The sequence below is a fragment of the Aphelocoma coerulescens genome (genome assembly GCF_041296385.1).
Source record: "Aphelocoma coerulescens isolate FSJ_1873_10779 chromosome Z unlocalized genomic scaffold, UR_Acoe_1.0 ChrZ, whole genome shotgun sequence".
In the NCBI taxonomy this organism is placed as follows: Eukaryota; Metazoa; Chordata; class Aves; order Passeriformes; family Corvidae; genus Aphelocoma; species Aphelocoma coerulescens.
This window is the reverse complement of record NW_027184085.1, coordinates 23,903,643-23,924,407: the sequence shown is the minus strand read 5'-3', so window position 1 is coordinate 23,924,407 and position 20,765 is coordinate 23,903,643. Positions and strand designations below refer to the sequence as shown.

The 20,765-nt window shown below is 41.9% G+C and overlaps 1 protein-coding gene across 7 annotated transcripts in view; it reads left to right on the top strand.

Moving 5' to 3' along the window:
• IQGAP2 (IQ motif containing GTPase activating protein 2) overlaps positions 1 to 20,765 on the top strand; it is a 124,404-nt gene that overhangs the window by 9,646 nt on the left and 93,993 nt on the right. For all 7 annotated transcript variants that reach the window (XM_069002207.1, XM_069002206.1, XM_069002205.1 and 4 more), the window contains exon 2: positions 12,077 to 12,176. In XM_069002207.1, coding sequence (XP_068858308.1) covers positions 12,077 to 12,176 — 100 coding nt within the window. The remainder of the gene's footprint in view (positions 1 to 12,076; positions 12,177 to 20,765) is intronic.

Below are 20,765 nucleotides of genomic sequence, written 5' to 3'. Positions count from 1 at the left end.
AGTTTGGGTAAAAATTTATCTTTTGAGTGCAGCTGTCAAAGACTTGTCCTGGAAATGAAAGTACTTGGTTTATTGATAAGTTATGAGCAACATCTAGCTCACTCTGTATCTGATGATTTTGCAGTAATATATGCAATGGTAGATGTGTCATTGTCAGAGCAGTTTTGAGTTTCAGTAAATATGTTCTGGATGTACTGACTTAAAAGGTCAGGATTTGTCTGCTCTTTTCAAACCTTGCTCAAAGGTCTGTTATTCAAGGCTCAAATGTTTTATGATTTTGTTCTCTCCTATGGTTTTAACTCCTGATGATGAAGGAAAAATTAATTCACATTACTGGGTATGTATGCGAATGAGAATTAAGGGTCAGAGTTGTCCAGAATCCCTGTGGGCAAGTGCCCTGCAAGCAATGCCTGCCTGCCTATGCAGTGTGCTCCTGAAGTGACCTACCAGGGAGGACTGGGAGGAGATTACCCTGGAGCCAGCAGTATCAGCTCCAGTACTTTTGCAAACACTTGCTTATTGCATAGTGAAGGCTGCCAAGCAGGCCTCAAGTGGTAGCTGAGGTCACTGCTGGCCTGACACTGCCTCTGAGCTGGGAACATGCACAGGTATGCTGTGTTTGCCTTCTTCCTGCAGGAATTTATCATCTCACCCATGAGAAGCAGAAACAAAGAAGGTGCATCTCCATCCACTGTGCATTTCTGCCTCTGTGTGGAGCAGCACAGTCAACAGAGGTTTTGGAGTGAGATTCTGGCTTGTGAGACTAATATTGTACCTCCACCCTTTATTTTGTTGTTCCTGCCTGTGCTGGGCCATATCAGCTGTAGAAACAGCTACTGAATGCACAGTGGTTTTGGGGCTTGTTCAACAAGCAGCAAAGCTGCCTTCCCAGGGGAGCCAGGAATGTTGGAGGGAGGACAGGAACTGCTATGGCTGTGTTCTGTCCCTGCCTCTGGGTGCCCAAGGGTCCTGCGCATCACCCAAACTTACCATATCTGTGGAACATACAGCATTTCTTTGTTCTTGTTTATTTGAAGCCATTTTTATATTAAAACTGTTCAATCTCTTTCTCTGTGTCTGTAGGTGCAAACTAAATTTTCAGTTCTGTTATCCCTAATGCTTAAGGTTTCTTCTCCCCACCAAGATTTTAAAAAAAAAGCCATTGTGCCTATAAATCAAAGAATTTGAATTACAAATTTTGGAGATATTGCGACTGTAGTAATTATTGAAGAATGAAAACCCAGGCAGGCAGAGGCAGATGCGTTCTTGCAGTTTAAAGCTGATAACCTTGTGCCATATTCACATGCTTATATTTGTATGTTGAAGAAAAAATGTGCTGCAACATTTCTGGTGTTTTCTGGAGCTCCTCTTAGAATGTGGAAAAAGTGAAGCAGATGGTTTATTCAGACCTTGGTAGAAGGACTCTGCAGCAGACTGGCTGTGAAAGAAGTAGAAGATGAATTGTCAAAGGAAGAATAAAGACCAGATGTCAAGGCTGAGGGTTTCCACACTGCAGTCTTTCTCATGGTGATTTCCCATTTACTCAGTGGTTAAGTGGTGCTCTTGCTTGTGGCTTTTCCTAGACAGGTGTTTCAGTCCTCTGGAGTCTCTTGGTTCAGACCAAGACTCCTACAGCTCTACAGTCTGAGTTATTTAGCGACCCAGACACAGATTTCCCCTCAGATTCTCTTTTATTCTAGAATTCCTGCTTGTCATCCTCCTTTTCTGTTCTTTAAGCTATACCTTACCACATTTCTTTAGTCGGTTACTGTATGAGAATGTAGTGATAGGAAGCTTTCTGGTTTCAACTCTCCAATGACCTGAGTATTGAATCCATTTGGTAACCCTTTCCTCCCAAACTTCTTTCAGGAGGTCTGAGTTGCTCATCCCTCCCCCTCTCTTTCACTTTGCCTGTCCCTGTTCTTGTCTTCCTCTTTTATTGCATTCAAGTGTAGGCCTTCCCCAACCAGCCCCTGGGTAGTAGAGGTTGGCTACAAATGTATTTATGAATCACTGTTCTGGCCTCAAGTTGTAATGCAGATTAGTTTTCTGGCATTTTTAAGACTGAAACAGAAATCGACCAAGGTCCTGACTTAGCCAAAAATCCTGTGCAGCATTTGCAGGGCATTATCTTAATTGGCTATTGTTTAAATGGCTATCACTCTTTTGAATTTCTACCAAGGAGCATCAACAGAAGCAGAAAACCTTTGTGTCATGTTCTTCGTTGTGAATTTCAAGTAGTTTGCCTTTGGTGAAGTATAGTAGCTCTTGTCAAACATGCTTACCTTCCTCAGTCCCCATGGTCCCTCTTTGCCACAGTAAGCCTTGTGCTTTATTCTGGTCCTGTGTGTTGGCTGAGATGTCTTAAACAACACAATTAGGGTGATCTTACTGTTGCCAGGTCAAAGGTTTTGCTATGCAGATGGCTAAGAGGAGTGCAACAGAGGTGTGGATAACAATGCATGTGAACACATGATGAGCAGACAGTCCTGAATCTGGATTTTGCACTGCCTGTAGTGAGTTGTGTCTGTGCCCTGCCCTACGTACTGATGGTCTCCAGCCCCACTTTCCTGTTCTTCCACTCCACTTCTGCAGTGACTTTCTGCCCTGCCACCATTGTTGATGGGTGGGGTTGTGGCCACAGGCAGTGGTGTGGTGTGATTACACAGAATGAAAGTTGCCTTTGGGGTTCTGCAGAAGGCTGCAGACACAGTCACCTTTCCTGTTAACTTGTGGCTCTTGATTCCAACTGCTTGCATAGGGATGAATGCCTTTTGGATTAGTTTTTTTCTCTTTGCATGATCATCACAGTGTTTTACTGCCCACAAGCTACTTGTCCTTTTGTGTAGATGTGTGTATACATTTGAGTTATTGATATACCTGCAATTCTATTCAGAGAAAAATTAAATATAAACTGCCTAATACTAGAAATAAATTTGATGGCATTTGTAGGCAAAAGACTTGCATTTGTCTTCTGACTAAATCTAATTACAGGGTTGATACCAAGGCACACTATAGACACTAGCATTTTTCTGTCTTTCATAGTTGCATGGTGCATTTTACTAGCCTGGCAAGATTAAACTGTCTTCATTATTTCATTAACAGTCTGCTTGTGCTAAGTTGAATTGAGGTCACAGTAGGTAAAACGTAGGGAAATGGAATCCATATGGTAAAATTTTGGCTCTTTTATTTAGGATTATTAAAGTGTATTACTAATAAAAAGCAAACAGGTTGAAGTAATTCCAGTGACATGAACAGAGCAAAAGGTAACTGTATCAAAATACATAGAATTCAAATAACAAGTTCTTTATTTAAGAAAATAGTGAATGTATAAAGGTGGCAAAGGAATCCAACACTTTTTAATTTGTTCTCTCATGAATGAATCTCTGGAGAACGAAAGCTTGGTCAAATGTGCAATATTATTTTGAATGCCTCAAGCCTTCAAAAAATTGTGGTTTTTTTTTTATGCCCACATGAAAAATGTCATTCCTGCTGTAAACATGTGGAAACTAAACAAACCTTCCAGCTGGAGGAGATACCGTGTAACCTTCTGAAAGCTGCCTTGAAGTTTGGCCATGCTAATGTGTTTGGACTAAGCATGTGGAGATAGTATGGCCTGTAAGTGAAAGGAATAGCTTGTAATTGGTGTTCACTGCCTCTTCAGGGTCCATTAGTCTGAGTGCTTCCTTAGACTTGTGACTTTTTTGGGAACCTAGACTGAGGGTTTGTTAGTAAATAGTGAGTATGAGTAAAGAGTGTTTAAAAAAAAAAAAAAAAAACACGAGTGAAGAGTGTTAAGGTCAATTGTTTAAGTTGACCTAAAAGGTTAAGGTCATAGAAAGGAGCTAGAGTTTTAAGAGAGTTTTTAGAGCACCTGAATCTTAGGAAAACCTGTTGTGCTTTGAACTGACCAGCTAGCAAAGTATGCAAAGATAAACAGTTACAATTTTATTAAGCAATTACACCAAATGTTGCTGGAGACAGTGAGACCAGCAGTTAGATGTTGGTGGAAGTGGTTGAGCAATAAGCTGATACATTGCATTCCATCCCATACATGTAATCAATGATGGCAACACTTGCAGCTAACTGAAAATGTCTGGGCTTTCATCTGCTTCAACTCCATTACTTTTTCTCCTTGTTCTTCCAAACATAATGAACAATTATAATGAAGTTAAGATAAAATGAAACATGTTATTTTTCTGCACAGGGTTAAGGGACCCTACTAGAAAAGAGATGTCCATGCTCTAGTATCATCATAGAATGAGGTAATGTCAGAGCTACTTAGTGTCTTTTAATATTTACCTCTGCTTAAGTCTCACTTGATGGTACCATAAAAAGCTTGAGGTTTAAAAGCAGAGTGCAGGATGTGTATACCTATAAGCAGAAAATTGAATGTTAAACTTTCTGGCAGTGCGCGTAGTGACTTGGTCAATGCCAAAACCATCTTGTGTCTGTGGTTAAATGACACATTTTCTAAACTTTGTGGAGATTGAAGTATCTTGAGATGTGTCTGAGGAGCCCTACGGTGTCTGACTGAAATAAAGTGGTTTTGACACTTGGCTCCAGGAACATGGAATGTGGTTGCTGTTGCATCACTGTCCCCTTGTATGATAGTCCCAAGGTCCATGTATTGCAATAGTGCTCAGTGTCTGTAAGTGGATGTGGCTGGCCTTGTGGTAGCAGACACATAAGACTGAAATAAGACCTTTATCAAGGAAATGGGAGAAGGAGGAGGACTTGGGAAAGTAAATGCACAGGAATGAGGTTCTATGAGAAAGCTCAGGGGAAAGACTGGTTTAGCAGACATTTTTAATTTTACATCAGGATGTTTTTTACTGGATGTCTGTTGTCAACACTCCCATGCTAATGGTGCATGTTTGCTTTCCCTGTTTGCGCAGTGTCTGGCAGTGAGACCTAGTCCAGAGCAGTGGCCCTGGAGATCCTGTGTGTCACACAATTTGTGAGAACAGATATCTATCTGCTGGCCAGAGCATGCATTTGTATTTTTGTTTGAAAATATGAGCCTGCGTGCTTTGACAATGAAATAACTAGACTAGGAGAGACACAGCCATTTTTTAAAGGAGGGAGAGAGTAGTTCAATGTTGGGAACATTTGAAAAATGGCATATTGGAGACCCTTATACTTTAAGTGTATTAGTCTACTGTCTCATGTGAATCTGGTCTCCAAGTTCACAGCTGTGGTAGGTTTTTTTGTGCTTGCAGTGTCTGCCTTTGTCTAGAGCCCTTTCTTGGAGCAAATGTTCAAGGAATGGACTGAATGCCCTTAACTGGAGACACAGAAAAAGGTTCAGGCCATCTGGTTTTATTACTGTGAGACACATGCTAGTTGCTTGCAATTGTACTTTTTGACAGAAGAAGTCTATAGAAAGCTGTTTTCATCAAAGCCTTAAATTTTTCATCCAAAGATAAACAACTTCCAGCATAACAATAGACCTGTAGGTAAAAAAGTACCTTAACAGAACACCTGTAATTGGTGTTTGGTGCTGTAAAGCCATTTTTTCTTTGTAGCCTATTGAATTATCTCTGTTCACATAGTTATAGTTGACATAGTTTCTTCTGCATATTTAATAAACTGTTACGTTAGATACCTGCAAGATGATATTGGGAGTGGAGGCTTGGGGGGGAACTCCATCTGCTTGTAGCTTTGAGAAGTGTCATTCTGATATCTGTACATGTATCTTTTGCCTGTATTTTGCAGCTTCCTGCCAGTGCTCTGAGCTCCTGTCCTGTTGCAGTGAGGACAGCTCAGGGAGCAGTGAGCCTGCCTCAGAGCATTGCCAGCTCAACCTGCTTCAGATACAGGTCTTGGCTGGTGCTGTGTTGGTGCAGTGACAGCATGTGAACTGCCAAACTAGGAGCAACCATGGAGTTGAACTGCACTCCTGGGGTGATGGGTATCTGAGAGTGTTAATTTTTCCTAGGAATAAAAAGATGAACTTACTGGCCTCTTTCAAACTAGGACAAAATAGTTATATGTTCTCAAATAGTTATTTGTAAGTTATTTGAACTTAAAACAATACTGTGTTGTAAGTCACAGTGACCATAAGGTTTTAAGTCACTGTGACCATCTAAAATGCAGCTAGCTTCTTCTTGAAACTACAGCACTGAATTGTGATGACAAATGCTTAAGGTTCTCACAGTACAGGGAGACATAAATGGGATGCTGTCTAGAGCCTGTTGTACTGGGTTTGGCTATCACTGGAACTGGCTGTGGCCAGCAAACTGTCAGTCAGTTTTTGTGCAGGAAAGGCTCCCGGGCTTTTGTTTTTGTTATAGCATGGCTCTGTCAAGTACTTTTGAGTGTATTAATACTGGGTAGGGGATATGAGCTTGGGAGGAGGAGGCAGGAAGGTGTAGTGGGACATATACAGAATTTGCAGAACTTCTTGCTGGTGGACTGAAATGCTGCCTTGCCTTGCTTACTGTGTGGCTCGGACAGCAGACAGCTGAGACTGCCAAATGTGGTTTAGCTAATGTTTAATTCAAACACTCTAGTGAAAAACTTTTATCCCAGCATTTTACAGTATTTTCTCCTGTATCTTTCTTCTCCACCCCCCACCCCCCTCCCCCCCTGTGCAACCCTGACTTTACAAATTCTATTCTATCACTGTAAGAGGATTTTGTTCTCTCCATCATCTGTTATGTCTTGTTCATTGAGCTTCCCTGTTGTGGTGCCAAAAGAGCTCTCCTCCTTATTGCTCACGTCTCTCCTGCCATGGGAAAAAGTCCTTGGTGGCAGGAAATTGAGGGGGATTGGCCCTGGGAAATAAAAGCTTCTGTTCCTTTCTTTGCCTTCTTCAGTATAAGAAGTCCTTTGGTATGTCTGTGGCAAATGCCTTATTAGAGGGTCTGCCTGCTAGAAGCAGCCATGTGCTGTTCTTGAACTATTGCAGATAGTCGTATGTCTGAGAGAAAATTAATGACCAGGAAGCCTTAAGTGTTGTTGTAGGTTTTTCAGGGCTTTTTTTCCAGCCTCAGTTTTTCAAGATAACAAAAACTCTTTGGTAAATGGTTGTACCTAAATAATTTAAGGATTATGCCTCATAAAGTATTCTGTAAATTTGTATTCAGAAATTGTTACAAATGTTACTTTTCCTCGCTCTTTTGTTACATATTACAGAAATTTTAAGTTTAGCATAATCTAAAAGTACAATCCATGGATCCATGACTAATTTGAAAACTGTTGCAAATTAGACCTGTGAAACTCCTCTTAGTTAATGTAAACTCAAACATGAACTACTGTGACCAGCAGGTCAAGGGAGGTGATTATACCCACTCCACTCCAGCTGCATAGCAGCCCCCATCTGGAGTGCTTCATCCAGCTCTGGGGCCCCAAGCATAGGAAGGACATGGATCTGTTAAAATGGGTCCAGAGGAGGAGGCCACAAAAATGATAAGGCTGAAACATCTGTCCTGTGAGGAAAGGCTGAGCAAATTGGGATTGTTCTGCCTGGAGAATAGAAGGATCCAGAAGACCTTATTGTGGCCTACAAGAAAGATGGAGAGGCACTTTTTATAAGGGTATGTAGTGATAGGACAAGGGGGAATGGCTGCAAACTGAAAGAGGGTAGATTTAGATTAGCCTCTAGGAAGAAATTCTTTAAGAGTGGTGAGGCACTGAAACAGTGATTAGATTTCCAGTAAACTCAGTATCAGTGTAAATTCCCTGTGAGCTTGGGACCTCCAAAATCCTTGTCATGGATGTAATATGAGGGTGAACTCTTAACTGGATGACATTTACAGAGGCAGTACTTATTTTTAAAATTCTTGTATAAAGTGACCACATCTATGTGAACCTGAAGTTTTGATTCTCTTTCCAGATTCTGTTAGTTTTGTTCATGGCTTCAGTGGCTCTTGTGCACCTGGGTGGATTGCTAGTTTCAGTAATATTGCATCCTCAGAAGTGGTGGCTCTATTTCTGAAAACTTACTCAAATCCAGAAATACAAAATATTTTCATGTTGTCTACTAATGCTGAGTCAGACTTAGTCAATCCTGCACCATGTTGGCTATAGGTACATGGAGCACATTGGGTTGAGTTGTCAGCTCTGTGGTCAGCAAATGACATAGCTCCAAGTATTTGCCAGCAACTGGAGCAGCTGTCTTGGATCAGGGCACATCAGAAAGTTTTTGCAATTCATAACCAGACCCCAAACATCAATTAGTCCTAGATATTGCCTACACAGGACAATTTTAGAATGAGGAAGGTGCATGTGAGTGCAAGGTGTCAGTTGATGGAAGATGACCAAGTCTCTCTGTTTAGGAAAACTCCTTGGTAAACACTTGCTTTTGTGCTAAATATGTAGAATATACGTATGTAGGAAGCTGTTAGGAGAATGTTATTTTATTTCTGTTGAGTCAATTGTGGGAAGAATTAGAAAGTTGGTGCACCATACTGAGTGCTAGAATCAGTCTCTCTCATGTGTGGCAGTTTAAGCTTTAGTACTGCTCACTGTTCCGTGTGTTTCATACACACTCTTCCTTTACTGTTTTTTCATGAAGAAATGTCTGAGTGAACTTTGTGTCTACTGACTGTTGGCTGACAGGATGACAACATCTAAAATGAATTGAAATAGAGAGCGTTAAGGCTAGCATTTTTATTAGTTCTTGTTGGTTGTCCAGATGCACTCTTAACATTCCCTCTTTGAGGGAATATTTTAGATTTTTCCTCTCAATTTAAAATTAAGTCATGTAATTGATGAATTTAATCATAAGATGTTGTTTAGATGCATTTTTTTTTCTCTGTATAGCTTAGATGTAGAGTGTGCCTTGTTCTATGGCATTTGGATCTTTTCAGCTGGAGCATTTTGTGTCAGGATCCTGCTTGGTAGAGGTCCTCAGGTGAAGCTCAGCCCTGATTGTTCTGCCACATGACACCCTTTATTGCAGCACTCTCTTCCTTTGTGAGCTGAGCATTATCAAAAAGTTACTGATATAGCAGAAATATGTTTATTCTTTCATCAATCTTCCTAGTCTTCTGACTAATACTTGCTCTGTTAAGCAGAAAGACTGAGGTTTCTGTCTCCAAACCAAACTTGTTTGTGTGTTGAACTTGGTGTGGCTGGCTTGATGGATGCTCTCAGGTTGTTTGAAGAAGGATATATGCAGGGCTCCAGTCAAAGACTGAAGCCCTTGTCAAAATATATTATTATAGACTAGACTTTAAGAAGCCAAGTCTTCAAAGTAATTGCCTCTACACCTCAGTCCTGAGGCCACCTTTATCCTGCAGGTTGTCATTACTATTTCTAAAATTGTGTCTGCAACTACTCTTGATGTGATAGCACAGTTGCTTTGAAGCCAATATATGCTAGAGGGCAAGTATGTAATCATTATTGGAAGCTGGTGTTGTAAGAGACTCCTCCCAAGATTAGCACTGTAGGTGTTGACATTCCCTGTGCTCTTTATTTTCAGTGCTCAGATACTCAGCCTGGAAACTTTAGCTGTTTTGGCCCTGACAGGAAAAAAGTCTGATTTACAGCTTATGAGCTGCTGATACCTCCTCTAGAAAGGAGCTGGGTTTTCCACTTCCCAGTGTCTACTTGTTCTTGAATCTTGCCCTTTCCTCTCATTGTTGCAGTGTTGGCTAAGCAGAACAACTATTACAATTCTACAATATCTGTTGGTGCCTTCATCCACTCTCTGAATCAATCTTTGCAAATAATTTTAATGAGGGATTTGAGGCTGGCCAGGGCTGCTTGATCTGCGATGCCTTTGTTGGGGATGGGAGGCACCCATGGATGTGCAGATCCAGGACTAGATTGTAAAGCATTAGTGTTATTCAGGTTAATTCCTAGACTGATACTTATCAAATGGGTCATGTGGTTTTCCTTCACCTACCTTCAGACAAGCTGCCTTTTTTGCTGCTTTGCTTATGGCTGTGTTGAGCTGTCTTTGGAGGGCAGGAGTAAAGACTGTTCAACAAGTTAAGAGGAACAGGGCATGGGAATTGTCATGGGGGGTATTGGCTGTCCCACCCTAGCTGACAGGACCATAGCCAACTAGGACAATCAGCTGGGCTCTTCTGACAGCACTTGTCTCCATTTATGAGCACTCATAGCTGGGAGAGCTTCTGAAAAGTGGCCCCAGATCTCGGTCAGGAACCCTCTGCAGCAGAGGAGCTGTGTCATGGAGTAGGAGCAGTCTGTCCTGGCTGTGATGATGGTGGTGAGGGCAAGAGCAGTACTAGAGGAGCCTCCATGGCCAGTTTGCCAGGCACAGTGTTTTACCATCTGCATCCCATGTTTGCCTCCAAACTAATGTTTTGGTTCATGGCAAGTGATATCCTGATTACAGTATCTGAGAGCTCATTTTAGAGTGAGTCATGCTTATTGGAGCTACCAGACTTGAAAGAAACTCTGAGCAAGACATGTATTTGTTTGATTGGTGTATGAAACATCTGGGTAATTAGGAAGAGCAATCTTAAAAGCAAAGGAAGATGAGACACATCAACTCTTATGTGGTCATTAAAACTGAAACTATGAAGCTTGAAGCAGCTATACAAGACATTAACAAATGTATGGTAGCATCAATCCAAAATGTGGCTGAGTAGTGTAGTTTCTTCTGTGTCATCAGTAAATGCATGTGGGATAATTTTTCTGACTTTTTTTTTTTTTTGAGGTACAGGTTTCAAAGTATGCAAGTACTTGCAAAGCCCAGAGTCCTGCTTGTTTTAAGTGCCTTTTACTTGAGTTGCCTGTATCCATGACCAGAAAGTGTTTATCCACTACTTGAAACAATTGTCAGGGAAAAGTTGAGAACTTGCTCATGGCATGCGGGAGTCTGTGTGGGAATGGAACTAACAAAGCATGTCACAGTGCATTTCAGGAGAAGCAGGGGCTGAGTTTTTTTACTGAGGATGTGTCATGATGTTCTCAGTTAACCAGCTTGTGGGCTGCCACAGAAGGTAGCTGGCCCAGCACTGCATTTCCGCCCCCTCCCTTGTGCCCGCACCATTGTGTTTGCAAATGTGCAGTGGCTCAGATCAGGGAGTCAATTTTCCCAGAAACAGGTCTCTTTAGCAAGAGCTGCCCCTTGTTCTGGTTCACTGATGCAGCCACTGGGTTGCCAGCTATGGCATGAGAGGTGATATGAGTACATGGGTGAGAAACATGGGGGAATGGAGGACCCCATCTTTTCACAGAATCATCAAGGTTGGAAGATATCTTCAAGACTATCTGGTCCAACTGTCAGCCTAGTACAAACAGCGTGCCATCTTGGTAACTGATTTATGCTGAAGGCTGTTTCCGGAAGTCTCACCTGCTGTGGCTGAAATTCACCTACAAGTCAGCACTACAGTATGCTCCTTCAAACTCACATTTGGAAGATTGGAGAGCTGCTCACAGAGGCCCCCTCCGTACTCCACAAATAGAGAAAGACCAGTCACTGGCTAGTAGCTGTAAATAATTGGGGTAATTTGCAGCTGGAGATGTGCACAGACATCCTTAGTAGGCTGGGAGAGTGTTTTTATGGGAGGTGATGAGGTTGCAGCAGCAAGTAGGAGAAACCACAGATGGTTCATTTGATTACAACCCTCATCACCTCCATCAGTGGGAGGCAGCTCAGCATGTTGCAGTCTCATAGGTTCCTGAAGTTGTAACCAATTCCCACGTTGTCCTTGAGATACCTTTGCAGTGTGCTGTCTTTGTCCCTGTTATTGAGGATCTGCTTAGCCTGGGGCTGCTCCACCCACTTCTTGCCTTGAGTTTCCTCATGGGAGTCCTCAAACTTCTCTGAGGATGTGTAAACTGAATCTCTGCTGACTCCCAGCCTCAGCCCCCCATGTTTGAGTGCTCCATCCTGCCACAAACCAGGCAATGGCCTCACTGCAATACATGCTTGGTCTTGAAGAAGTGAAACTTGAGGTGTTCACTGAAGAGAGAACAGAATACTCTTGGTGACCTAGACATCTTTGTGCACCATACTATAGCAAGCCTCTTTTAAAGAGAAGTGATAGCTATTTTAATTTCCCTTCTTCAGCAATTCACCCAGGTTCTAAGTAAAATTGCTCTAAAAATCACCCAGACTTATGTGTAACTTGTTATGGGTTTCTGTTTGCAGCTATTGTGGATGATGAAAGGCTTTCTGCAGAGGAAATGGATGAGAGGAGACGTCAGAATATTGCTTATGAGTATCTGTGCCACTTAGAAGAAGCAAAAAGGTAAGTAAATGAAAGCACACTTATTTCTGGCCTTTAAATTCAGATGTTCAGGCCTGCTGTGTTCTTGAGCATCACAATTTTTAATTCAACATCTTGAATTACTTGGATGAACTGAATGTCGGAGTATCATAACACTCAGTATGAGAAACTAATGCCCAATATGAAAAGTCTGATTCAAAGAAAGAATTTGAAATAATCAAGACAACATCCTGAAACTGGCTGTGGTGTCAATTTTCAGCAGAAGTAGGGGCTGGATAGAGGCTGTAGTTTTGTAAGAAGCTGAGTCAGGCTTATGTGATTAACTGGGGAAAGTATTTTGCTCCTGGCTCTGCGGCTGTGCTCCCTTCTTGGTGCTAGTGCTTGTGGAGCCACTCAGATTGCTAAAATGGCAGAAAATCACCTGGGCTCTTACTGGTTTAATGATCGATATCATCTCAGTGTTACAATGGTAAATGCAGGCAGGGCAATAAGATAAGATGGATTCTGCTCTTGCTTCAGTTCCTACTGGTCAGCAGTACTCATCTCTTGAAGCAACAGCCTGTGATGAAACACTGATTTGAAAGTGCACAGGGATTTGATCACCTTTGTGCAAATACACTGTGCTATGTGCACTTCATTCTCAAAACAAATATTCAACATTATTTTCATAATTACTGAGCAGGGAAACAAGGTACAATATGATTGTGCTTTTGAAGTAGCTTCAAGTGCTGCAATTATTGTATGTAAAAGCATATTTTATATTCCGTCTGATCAGACTTTTTCAAAGATGCCTATTATACTCATTGTTATTGGCACCAGTGGTAGTGTCTTGCTTCTGCTCTGTGTTTGTTGATGGTGTTTTTAGTTATAAGCTGTATTTGGATGAGTTTCCCATGAATTTCTGTTGGGACAACAAAACCTGAACTACTGATTAGTAGTGCAAGCTGTGAAACTTTCGTGTGAAGACAAAGCATAGAATCTTTGTAATGGAGTAAACCAGTGTATTTCAGTCAGTAATTTACTATTAAATTGTGCTCTGGGCCTTGAATCCACACAGTTTCCCTCTCGATGGCTGCCAGTGGTTTTGTCCCAGGGGCATTTTTACAAAATCAACCATTCTTTCTTCCTCTTCACTACGCTGCTCCATTTGGTGTAGCTAACATTACCTCCTTTGCTCTTTCTTCCTCTTTCCCCTGCAATGGTTCCCTGTTCAATTATTTAAGATGGCAAGTGTCTTCCTGCTGCCAGGGAGGACTGACCTGCTCCACATGCTCCTACTGCCCCCATCTTGCAGTCACAAGAGATTGTCCTCAGTCAGATGAGTCAGCTTGCTATGCTGGCAGGGAATTCTTAGCCCTTTTGTTGAGTTAGTTTTCTGTGGTTTGGTGAGCTGACTGGTCTGATCAAGGGGTCAGAGGAGAATCTGTGCAGGCAGGAGGAAGGGGATGGGGTGCAGCTGCACACTGGAGAGAGGGAAGGGAGTAGGCTTCATTTGTGGAGATGTTAGATCAGCTCCACCATCTCAGCAAACTTCAGTGAGTCAAGGTTTGATTTTACCCAAGGTTTCTCTTGGTATGTTGCAACTCACCTACCTGTTGCCTTATGGCATCTAGTCTCCAAATTCAACCTTTTTTATTCTGCTGCAATTATTACTGCTTTTTCTTCCTGGCTCTCTTCAGCCTTCTGCTTTCCCAAGGCTACTTGTCACTTTGAACTCAAGTCCTCTAGTTAATTTGAAGCAGCTCCCTTGATATTTCACAAGGAAATGTGAAGTTATTTTTACAGCTAATGACTTAAATTAGCATCTGCTATGAGTAACCGCCTCCCCTTCCTTGTATTTATTTTCATAGAGATTCTTGCCACTAGCAGTTTTCTAGATGAAGCATTCCCTTAGCTCTGCAGTCCATGACAGGACTTCATATCCAGGACAGTTACTCCCAGGGTTGTTCGGTACCTGGAAGCTTTTCTGGATCTCTGTTTGGAAAATCAGAATATACTAGTACTGTTAAGTGGTTGTTAGTGCATGAGGTGGGGATGAGTTTTGCAGTGTAAGGAGCCTTGAACTTCCCCTTATCAAGGGATTGGGCTGTAATGGATGGATCTGATGTGGCAGCACAATGCTGCAGGATGTCCCGTCCTCTGCCTCAGTGCGCTGGTCCCAGTGCTCATTAGAAAGGAAAGGGTGGTCATGCAGGGTATGGTGAAGGCCCTGAGAGTGCTTTTGGGTAGACGGGGCTGCTGTGAGAAAAAGGAGCGTGTGAGGGGGAACTTCTCCCTTCACAGAGAACCCCTGAGGTAATTTTGTTGTACTATGAGACTTTGCGCTGGAGACAGTCTTACCATTGTGGAAACAACCCAGCAACAAACACGTACAAAATAGCTTGCTGAAATAAGTAGAAGCGCCTGTGTCTCATTGCTGTGTAGCCCCTAGCTTCCCCAGGAGGTGACTGATGTTGTCCAGAGTGGCTGAGCTAGTGCCAGGCCCAGGCTTGGATGTCAAGGGCACATGACCATGTTTTTCCCAGCTCCAATGTGGCAAAATGGGAGACATGAGAAAATTCTGTATCACTCCTCTCTGCGTGGTTATTCACTTTGTGTGCTTGATTAGGGGTGAAACATGTTGGTGTACAATCCTTGTCTGTACCTGCGTGATTATAGCATTTTTGTTGTCACTACAGAGCCTGAACAAAACTGGGGACTCTGGAAAGTGAGAGAGAAGCAGAGAGAGCAACAGGGTCATAATCCAAATGAGACCAGCTGGGGAGGCTTTAGTGCAGGCTACCTCCTCAGCACATGGTGGGTCCTGCCCTTCAGCTGTGCTGGTACAGCGCTTTCACAGGAGCCAGCTGGTGGGTTGGCTATCCATAGTACCAACAGAGGGATTTGGTTTGGAAGGGATCTGTTAAAGATCACACCGTTCCAGCCACCCTGCTATGGGCAGGGATGCTTTCCACTAGAGCAGGTTGTTCCAAGCCCCATCAACCCTGGTCCTGTATATTCCCAGGGGAGGGACATCCACAGCTTTTGCTGCTGCTGAATGGAGGGGTCCCAGATGGATGCTCGCCAGCTCTGCAGCAGCACCCACGGGAGGTGCAGGGCTTCTTTCCCTGCTGTGTACTTGTGGCAATGGGTCTGAGTCAGAGCAGGCAGGATGGTGCCTTTAGCCCCAGGTGGAGCAGCTGGTTGTGAAACCACCCAGAGCTGTGCCTGCTGCCTGCTTGCTCACTGCAATACCCTCCTGGATGAATATGGGGAGTGGGAACTGCCTTTATGACATATTTAATCTTTGTCTTGAGTCCTTGGAGAGGACTTTTTAATATTCAAAACACTGTGGATATCAATGACAATAAATAGATTCAAATGAGTACATCAAGGTGAGTTTTTCCAATTGACAGCTACTGAAATGACAGCAAATACTGTTTTAGATAATAAGCTCTATGGAAAGACAATGTGTTTTGGTCCATACTGGAGAGTAATAAATACTGAAATAAACAAATAGGAAAAGATCAGGCAGAACATGACCTGGACAAAAGTATGTCAGGAGGTATATTTTGTTTCTCACCATATTTGTAACCAAAACATTATGTTGTAGCAGCTCTGCATTTTGAAATTCCAGAGTTAATTAAACTGGAAAAGAATGTATGCTTTCAGCTGCTTTTCAGATCACTGTTTGCACACTTAATTCCTGTACTCCAGCTTTAATAAAAACTTGGCAAGTTTAACATGAAAGAAGAATCCTGTCACTGGTAGCTGATGCTTCTGCTAATACCTTCTGAGCTAGACATAGTATCTGTTACACCTATACAGCATAGGAAATTGTTTTTTAAACACAATGAGCAGGCCTGTAATAATCTGCTGAGGTCAGTAAAGTTTGATAGGGTGTTATATTTGATATTGAGGAAAAACCATTTTTTTTCTGTTAGGGGCAAATCTTTCTTCCTGAAATTACACATCTGATAAAATGAGGTTTTGGTTGCTTATATATATTGTTTGATTTATTACTTTTGCTTTTAAGGAAAGTCTCTTGCATACTAAACAAAAAAAACCAAAAAGGAGCAAAAAATGGTAGTATCCTGTGTCCTTGAACTTCTGAGAAGAAAAAATCAAGAATATACAATTAGAAATAGGGATTTTCTCACTTCAAGAAATGTAGCCATGTGTGCTGCTAATAGAAGCCCTCCAGATGTTACCCTGACACATATCCTGTACAGTTTGGAAAATTGTACTATAAAATAGCAAAGATCTAAGGTGGGCATGGACAGCTGTGTCACAAGCCCTCATGTCTTCTTGAATTTTAACAGATAATATTTACCACAGCGTCCTTCTTTCCAAAGGAAATACCCAACACATCAAATTCTGCCTTGGGTTTGGCTTTGGCTGTTGCTTGTCTCTTTGCAGATGTGTAATTACTGCACTGTAAAGATCATACAGATTTGAAGGATTTAAACTGTGGTTGAAGCTTTGGCATATAAAGCAAATCAAATTTTCAGTAAATGTGTTGTGGCTGGCTAGGCTTATAATCATCCATAATTAAGTAGATACTATTTCTCTTGGCTTTTTAGAAATTATACCTTTTCATGATAAGATTGAATTTGAACCATGGAACTCCTCATTTTACTAGCCTTGACTCTCCCTGAATGAAATGGAATATACTTTGTTTCACACACTATATTCTGCAATTTCATAGCCAGAGCTGCCAGATTTTTTTTTTCTTTGCTCAGCTGTGCAGTAAGGCAGTAACTTGTGTAGAACACTGAAGCTCTAGCTTCAATATTAGGACAATAAAGACACAGTAAAAGAAAGCTATTCAGGAAATTTCTTTTTGATAAGTCATTTTTTTCATTTTGAAAAAGTAAATTCTCATTCTTCCCCAACTTCTTTTCAATAGAAAAACAAATTAATCATTTTTGTTTCCAAAACCAGCTTCTTTCATAATGTTGGTTTTTGTTAATTTGTTTGCAATGGCTTGTTGCAGTATTGATTGATTATAGTTAGGAACTGCTGAATGAAAATGTACGTGCAGTTTAATATACTTAAAAGGTCAAACCCTGAAGTTCTTAATTGACACAGTTTTGCAGTACCATAGCACAGCAGAAAGCTGAAGTTGCCAGGACTGTGAGACTGTGGCTTAGGGGGCCACTCTGTTTCTGGGGAAGGTAGCAGAGTCTTACAAAGACTTGGTGTACTACAAGGGAGGTCTTCCAGGTTTCCTGTCTCCAGGAGCAAAATTATGGCAACCATTCAGCCCTGGCAGGTCATGAGTGAATTAATGTTACTCAAATGATTTCAGACTACAGCAAATCTTTAAAGATCTGTGCCTTTAGTAAATATAAAATATTGTAATCTACCTGTAAAAATATGCAATTGTAGGCAGAAAATATTAAAATACTTCTTAGTAACATGTTTTGTATGACTTTGTCAGAAAATTCTCTTGGGATTGAGAGTCTACTATCATGTTGTAAATTATGAACTTTGCTTTAAGCCAAATAAAGTACTAGTGAACATGGCTGGCAGGACCTCTGTAAAGGTCAAGTGTTTGAAATTAGGGTGCATCATGAGGTGAAATACTTTGAAGAAACATACTTAGCTGTGGTATAGCTATTGCTGAAGTAACTTGGTCCATACAGAAGTACTGATCAACATGTATACTTGCTGTTTCATATCTTGGTCCTCAGCATACTTACCTGGACTGCCAGATACTGGTAGAACAGTTTTTTGTTTTGGAGAGTTACACGATTGTGTGGATAAGACAGAATTTTTGTATGCAAGTGTCAGTGATATCAATCAATCCAATAATTGCTTGGATAGTGATATTTGCATATGAAAGGTCTTAATGGTGAGATCTAAAGGCGAGAGAAACCTTTTGTGCTAGTTTCTGTACAGGATGCATTGACCTGCTTACTGGCATGTTGAGGTAACATGTAATGGGTCATTGCTCAGTGTGTATAGTTGTGGAATAATGATGCTGAGTAATGATGGATGTGACCTTTGTTTTTGTAGACTGAACCATATGGCACTTGTCCCATAGCATGCATTGAAGCTAACAGTATAGTCCCTTCAGAGCCAGTTAGTTCTCTTTCTTAAAGTTTTCCACCTTTCTTTTAGGCACTACTGCCTTGTAAAAGAATTGTAGTTTGGGCTGGTTTTTTTTTTTTTGATGGAAGACTGACAAATTTGAAGTTAGTTCATGGTCTGCTGCCCTTGTATTGGTGTTTGTAGGCTCAGCTTCTTCAGGAGCACATGGCATTTTCATTTCTCCTTCACTTTCCCCTCTACCTCTTGGATTATCTGTGGTGGAACTAGAAAGCTTCTTTGACTTTACACTCCACTCACAAGACTACCTGATTGTCAGATCAAAGTGATGGCTTCATTCTGCACCCTGGGTAGCTCCTAGTTAATGTTAGGCATGACCTGAGGTGGCCTCACTAAGGTGTCAGTAGTGGCTGAGTAGTTACATTACTGTGGGGAACACACAGAGGAATAGGGACACTGGCAGGGATGCTTGCACATCACCAAGCCAAAACTCTGTCCTTGAAGGCTACTAAAGGAAAGCTTGGGGCTGAGATGTGTAGAGAGGAACACAACTGTGGATATTAGAGGTAGCAGAGGTACTTGAGGTTTGCACCTTGCCTAAGAGAGCTGTATGAAGCTGCTGTTGGGAAGGATCGACATCTTTTGCTTAATGTTTAAGGACTTAAGTGTTGCTCTTGACCTTTGGGTAAGTCCTTCTGTACTGTTTCCTGTTTACGTGAGAGCAGCCAAGGCCTTAGATTCTCTGCATGTTAATGATGAAATAAGTGACAGCATGTGTGGCAGTGCTTGTGTGCTGTGCCCATGCCACCTATGCTGGACTGCGGGCTGCCGTGGTTGCATGCCATGCTGCTGGAGTAGCTGACCAGAGAATGGTGCATTCTCCCTGGCACACATTCCATTGGGCTATATCCCTAGTATAGCACTCAAAAAGCTTTATGGCATCATCTGCCTGTTTGTTTTGGACCAGAGGAGGAAATTACCTGGACTGATGGAATTTGCTTCTTAACAACCCCTTTGCAGAAGTTGTACTTTTCACATGTTGAGATCTTTCTTTCTCAGCTTATCACATCCTGAAGAGCTGTTGATCTTTGGAAGAAGTGTTTATTCAGGCTCTGGCAGAAAGCATTGTGGGGAGGATGAATAGCTCTTCATAGGTCAGAAGAGATGGAGCAGCAGCTGTATTTAGTGACCTTTACAGCACTACTTTGTACTGACCACTGCTGCTAATGGGGTTCCCACAGGTGTGCAGGGGATCTTACTGTATTGGATACAAAAAATGACTGTTCACAAGAAACACGCTCTTAGAGCAGGAGGTTTTTGCTATTACCTTGTGGTTTCCTTGCTAGAAATCCACATCTCTATGACGTAGCTACTGCTTTGAGACTGGAAATCCTAAAATCGGTCCAATGATTGTTGAGACTTGCAAAAGAACCAGTGTGCTGCTATACCTCCAGCTCTGGATGGGAAAAGCAGCTCAAGGAGTGGAGGGATCAGTGCTCACTGATTTTGTAGGTATGACCTTGCACCCAGCTTTTGCCTTTCAGGTACTGCAAGCAAGCACTTTATAGAATAAGGCAGTTTCTGAGGGATGTAGTCTGGGTTCCTTTAAAAATCACTTCTGTTGCAAATGTCTCAACAGTTCACTGCCCAGAGAAGGAGCACTCTGGCAGTTTGTATCTCATATTGAAGAATGGAGTAATGCTGGAAACTGCTTTGGCTGTGGACGTTGCTCACCACAGACCATGTGAATCCTGTGTTAGTAGATAGAGCTGTTGCACAACCAGTGTTCCCCACCACGAGATGAGTGGCAGTCCTCTGCAAGAGGTGCGGTTGCTTTTTAAAGCAACACGTGGTCAGATTTACAACTAGGCTGGTTGAGTTGTGAGGTTGTGTGGCTCAGCTGTCTGCAGTGTATGGTGCTTTTGATTGCTGTTGGTCTCCATGATTCATGTGCTTTAATAAAGATGACTTTCTATTCACCTGCATTTAAATTCAAACCTCTCTTAAGAGGTATAGTAGCGTCCCAGAGTAGATAAGAGCCTATATGGACTTTGTAGGACCTTGGACATTTGTCAGAGCACTTCTTGATGTTCTGGAGCCACTGTCATTTGAGGCTGATAGTGTGACAGCCTCCCTTGCTTTTGCTATTTTTGTTGCTAGATTTAGATAGGCATGTGCAGACCTCTGTGTGGGGCTATGTAAACTCCTCAAATTCTTTCCACCTCACTCAAACTGGAGAGAGCTGTGAAAATGGCTCTGTTCTTCACTGTTTGTTTTCCAGCTGTCCGTGTTTCTTTGAATTGCTTATGCACTTTCTGTAATGCACAGGAGGAGAGGTTTCAGGGTAATCTCTTCAATCCCAGATTTAATACCAGCAGGGGAAAGATTCTTTGAGCCAAACCAGTCCCTGGAAAATTTAAGTGATGTATCTGGTTTTCAACTGAGTTGTGGAACTGGCATGCATTCTTGAATTAGTACAACTTAAACAAATGCAGTTGAGTATTTCTTTAAAACACAAGGAAGAAAAAATTTCTTGACAAGATTTTATTTTGCAGTTTCAAATCATATGAACTTGTT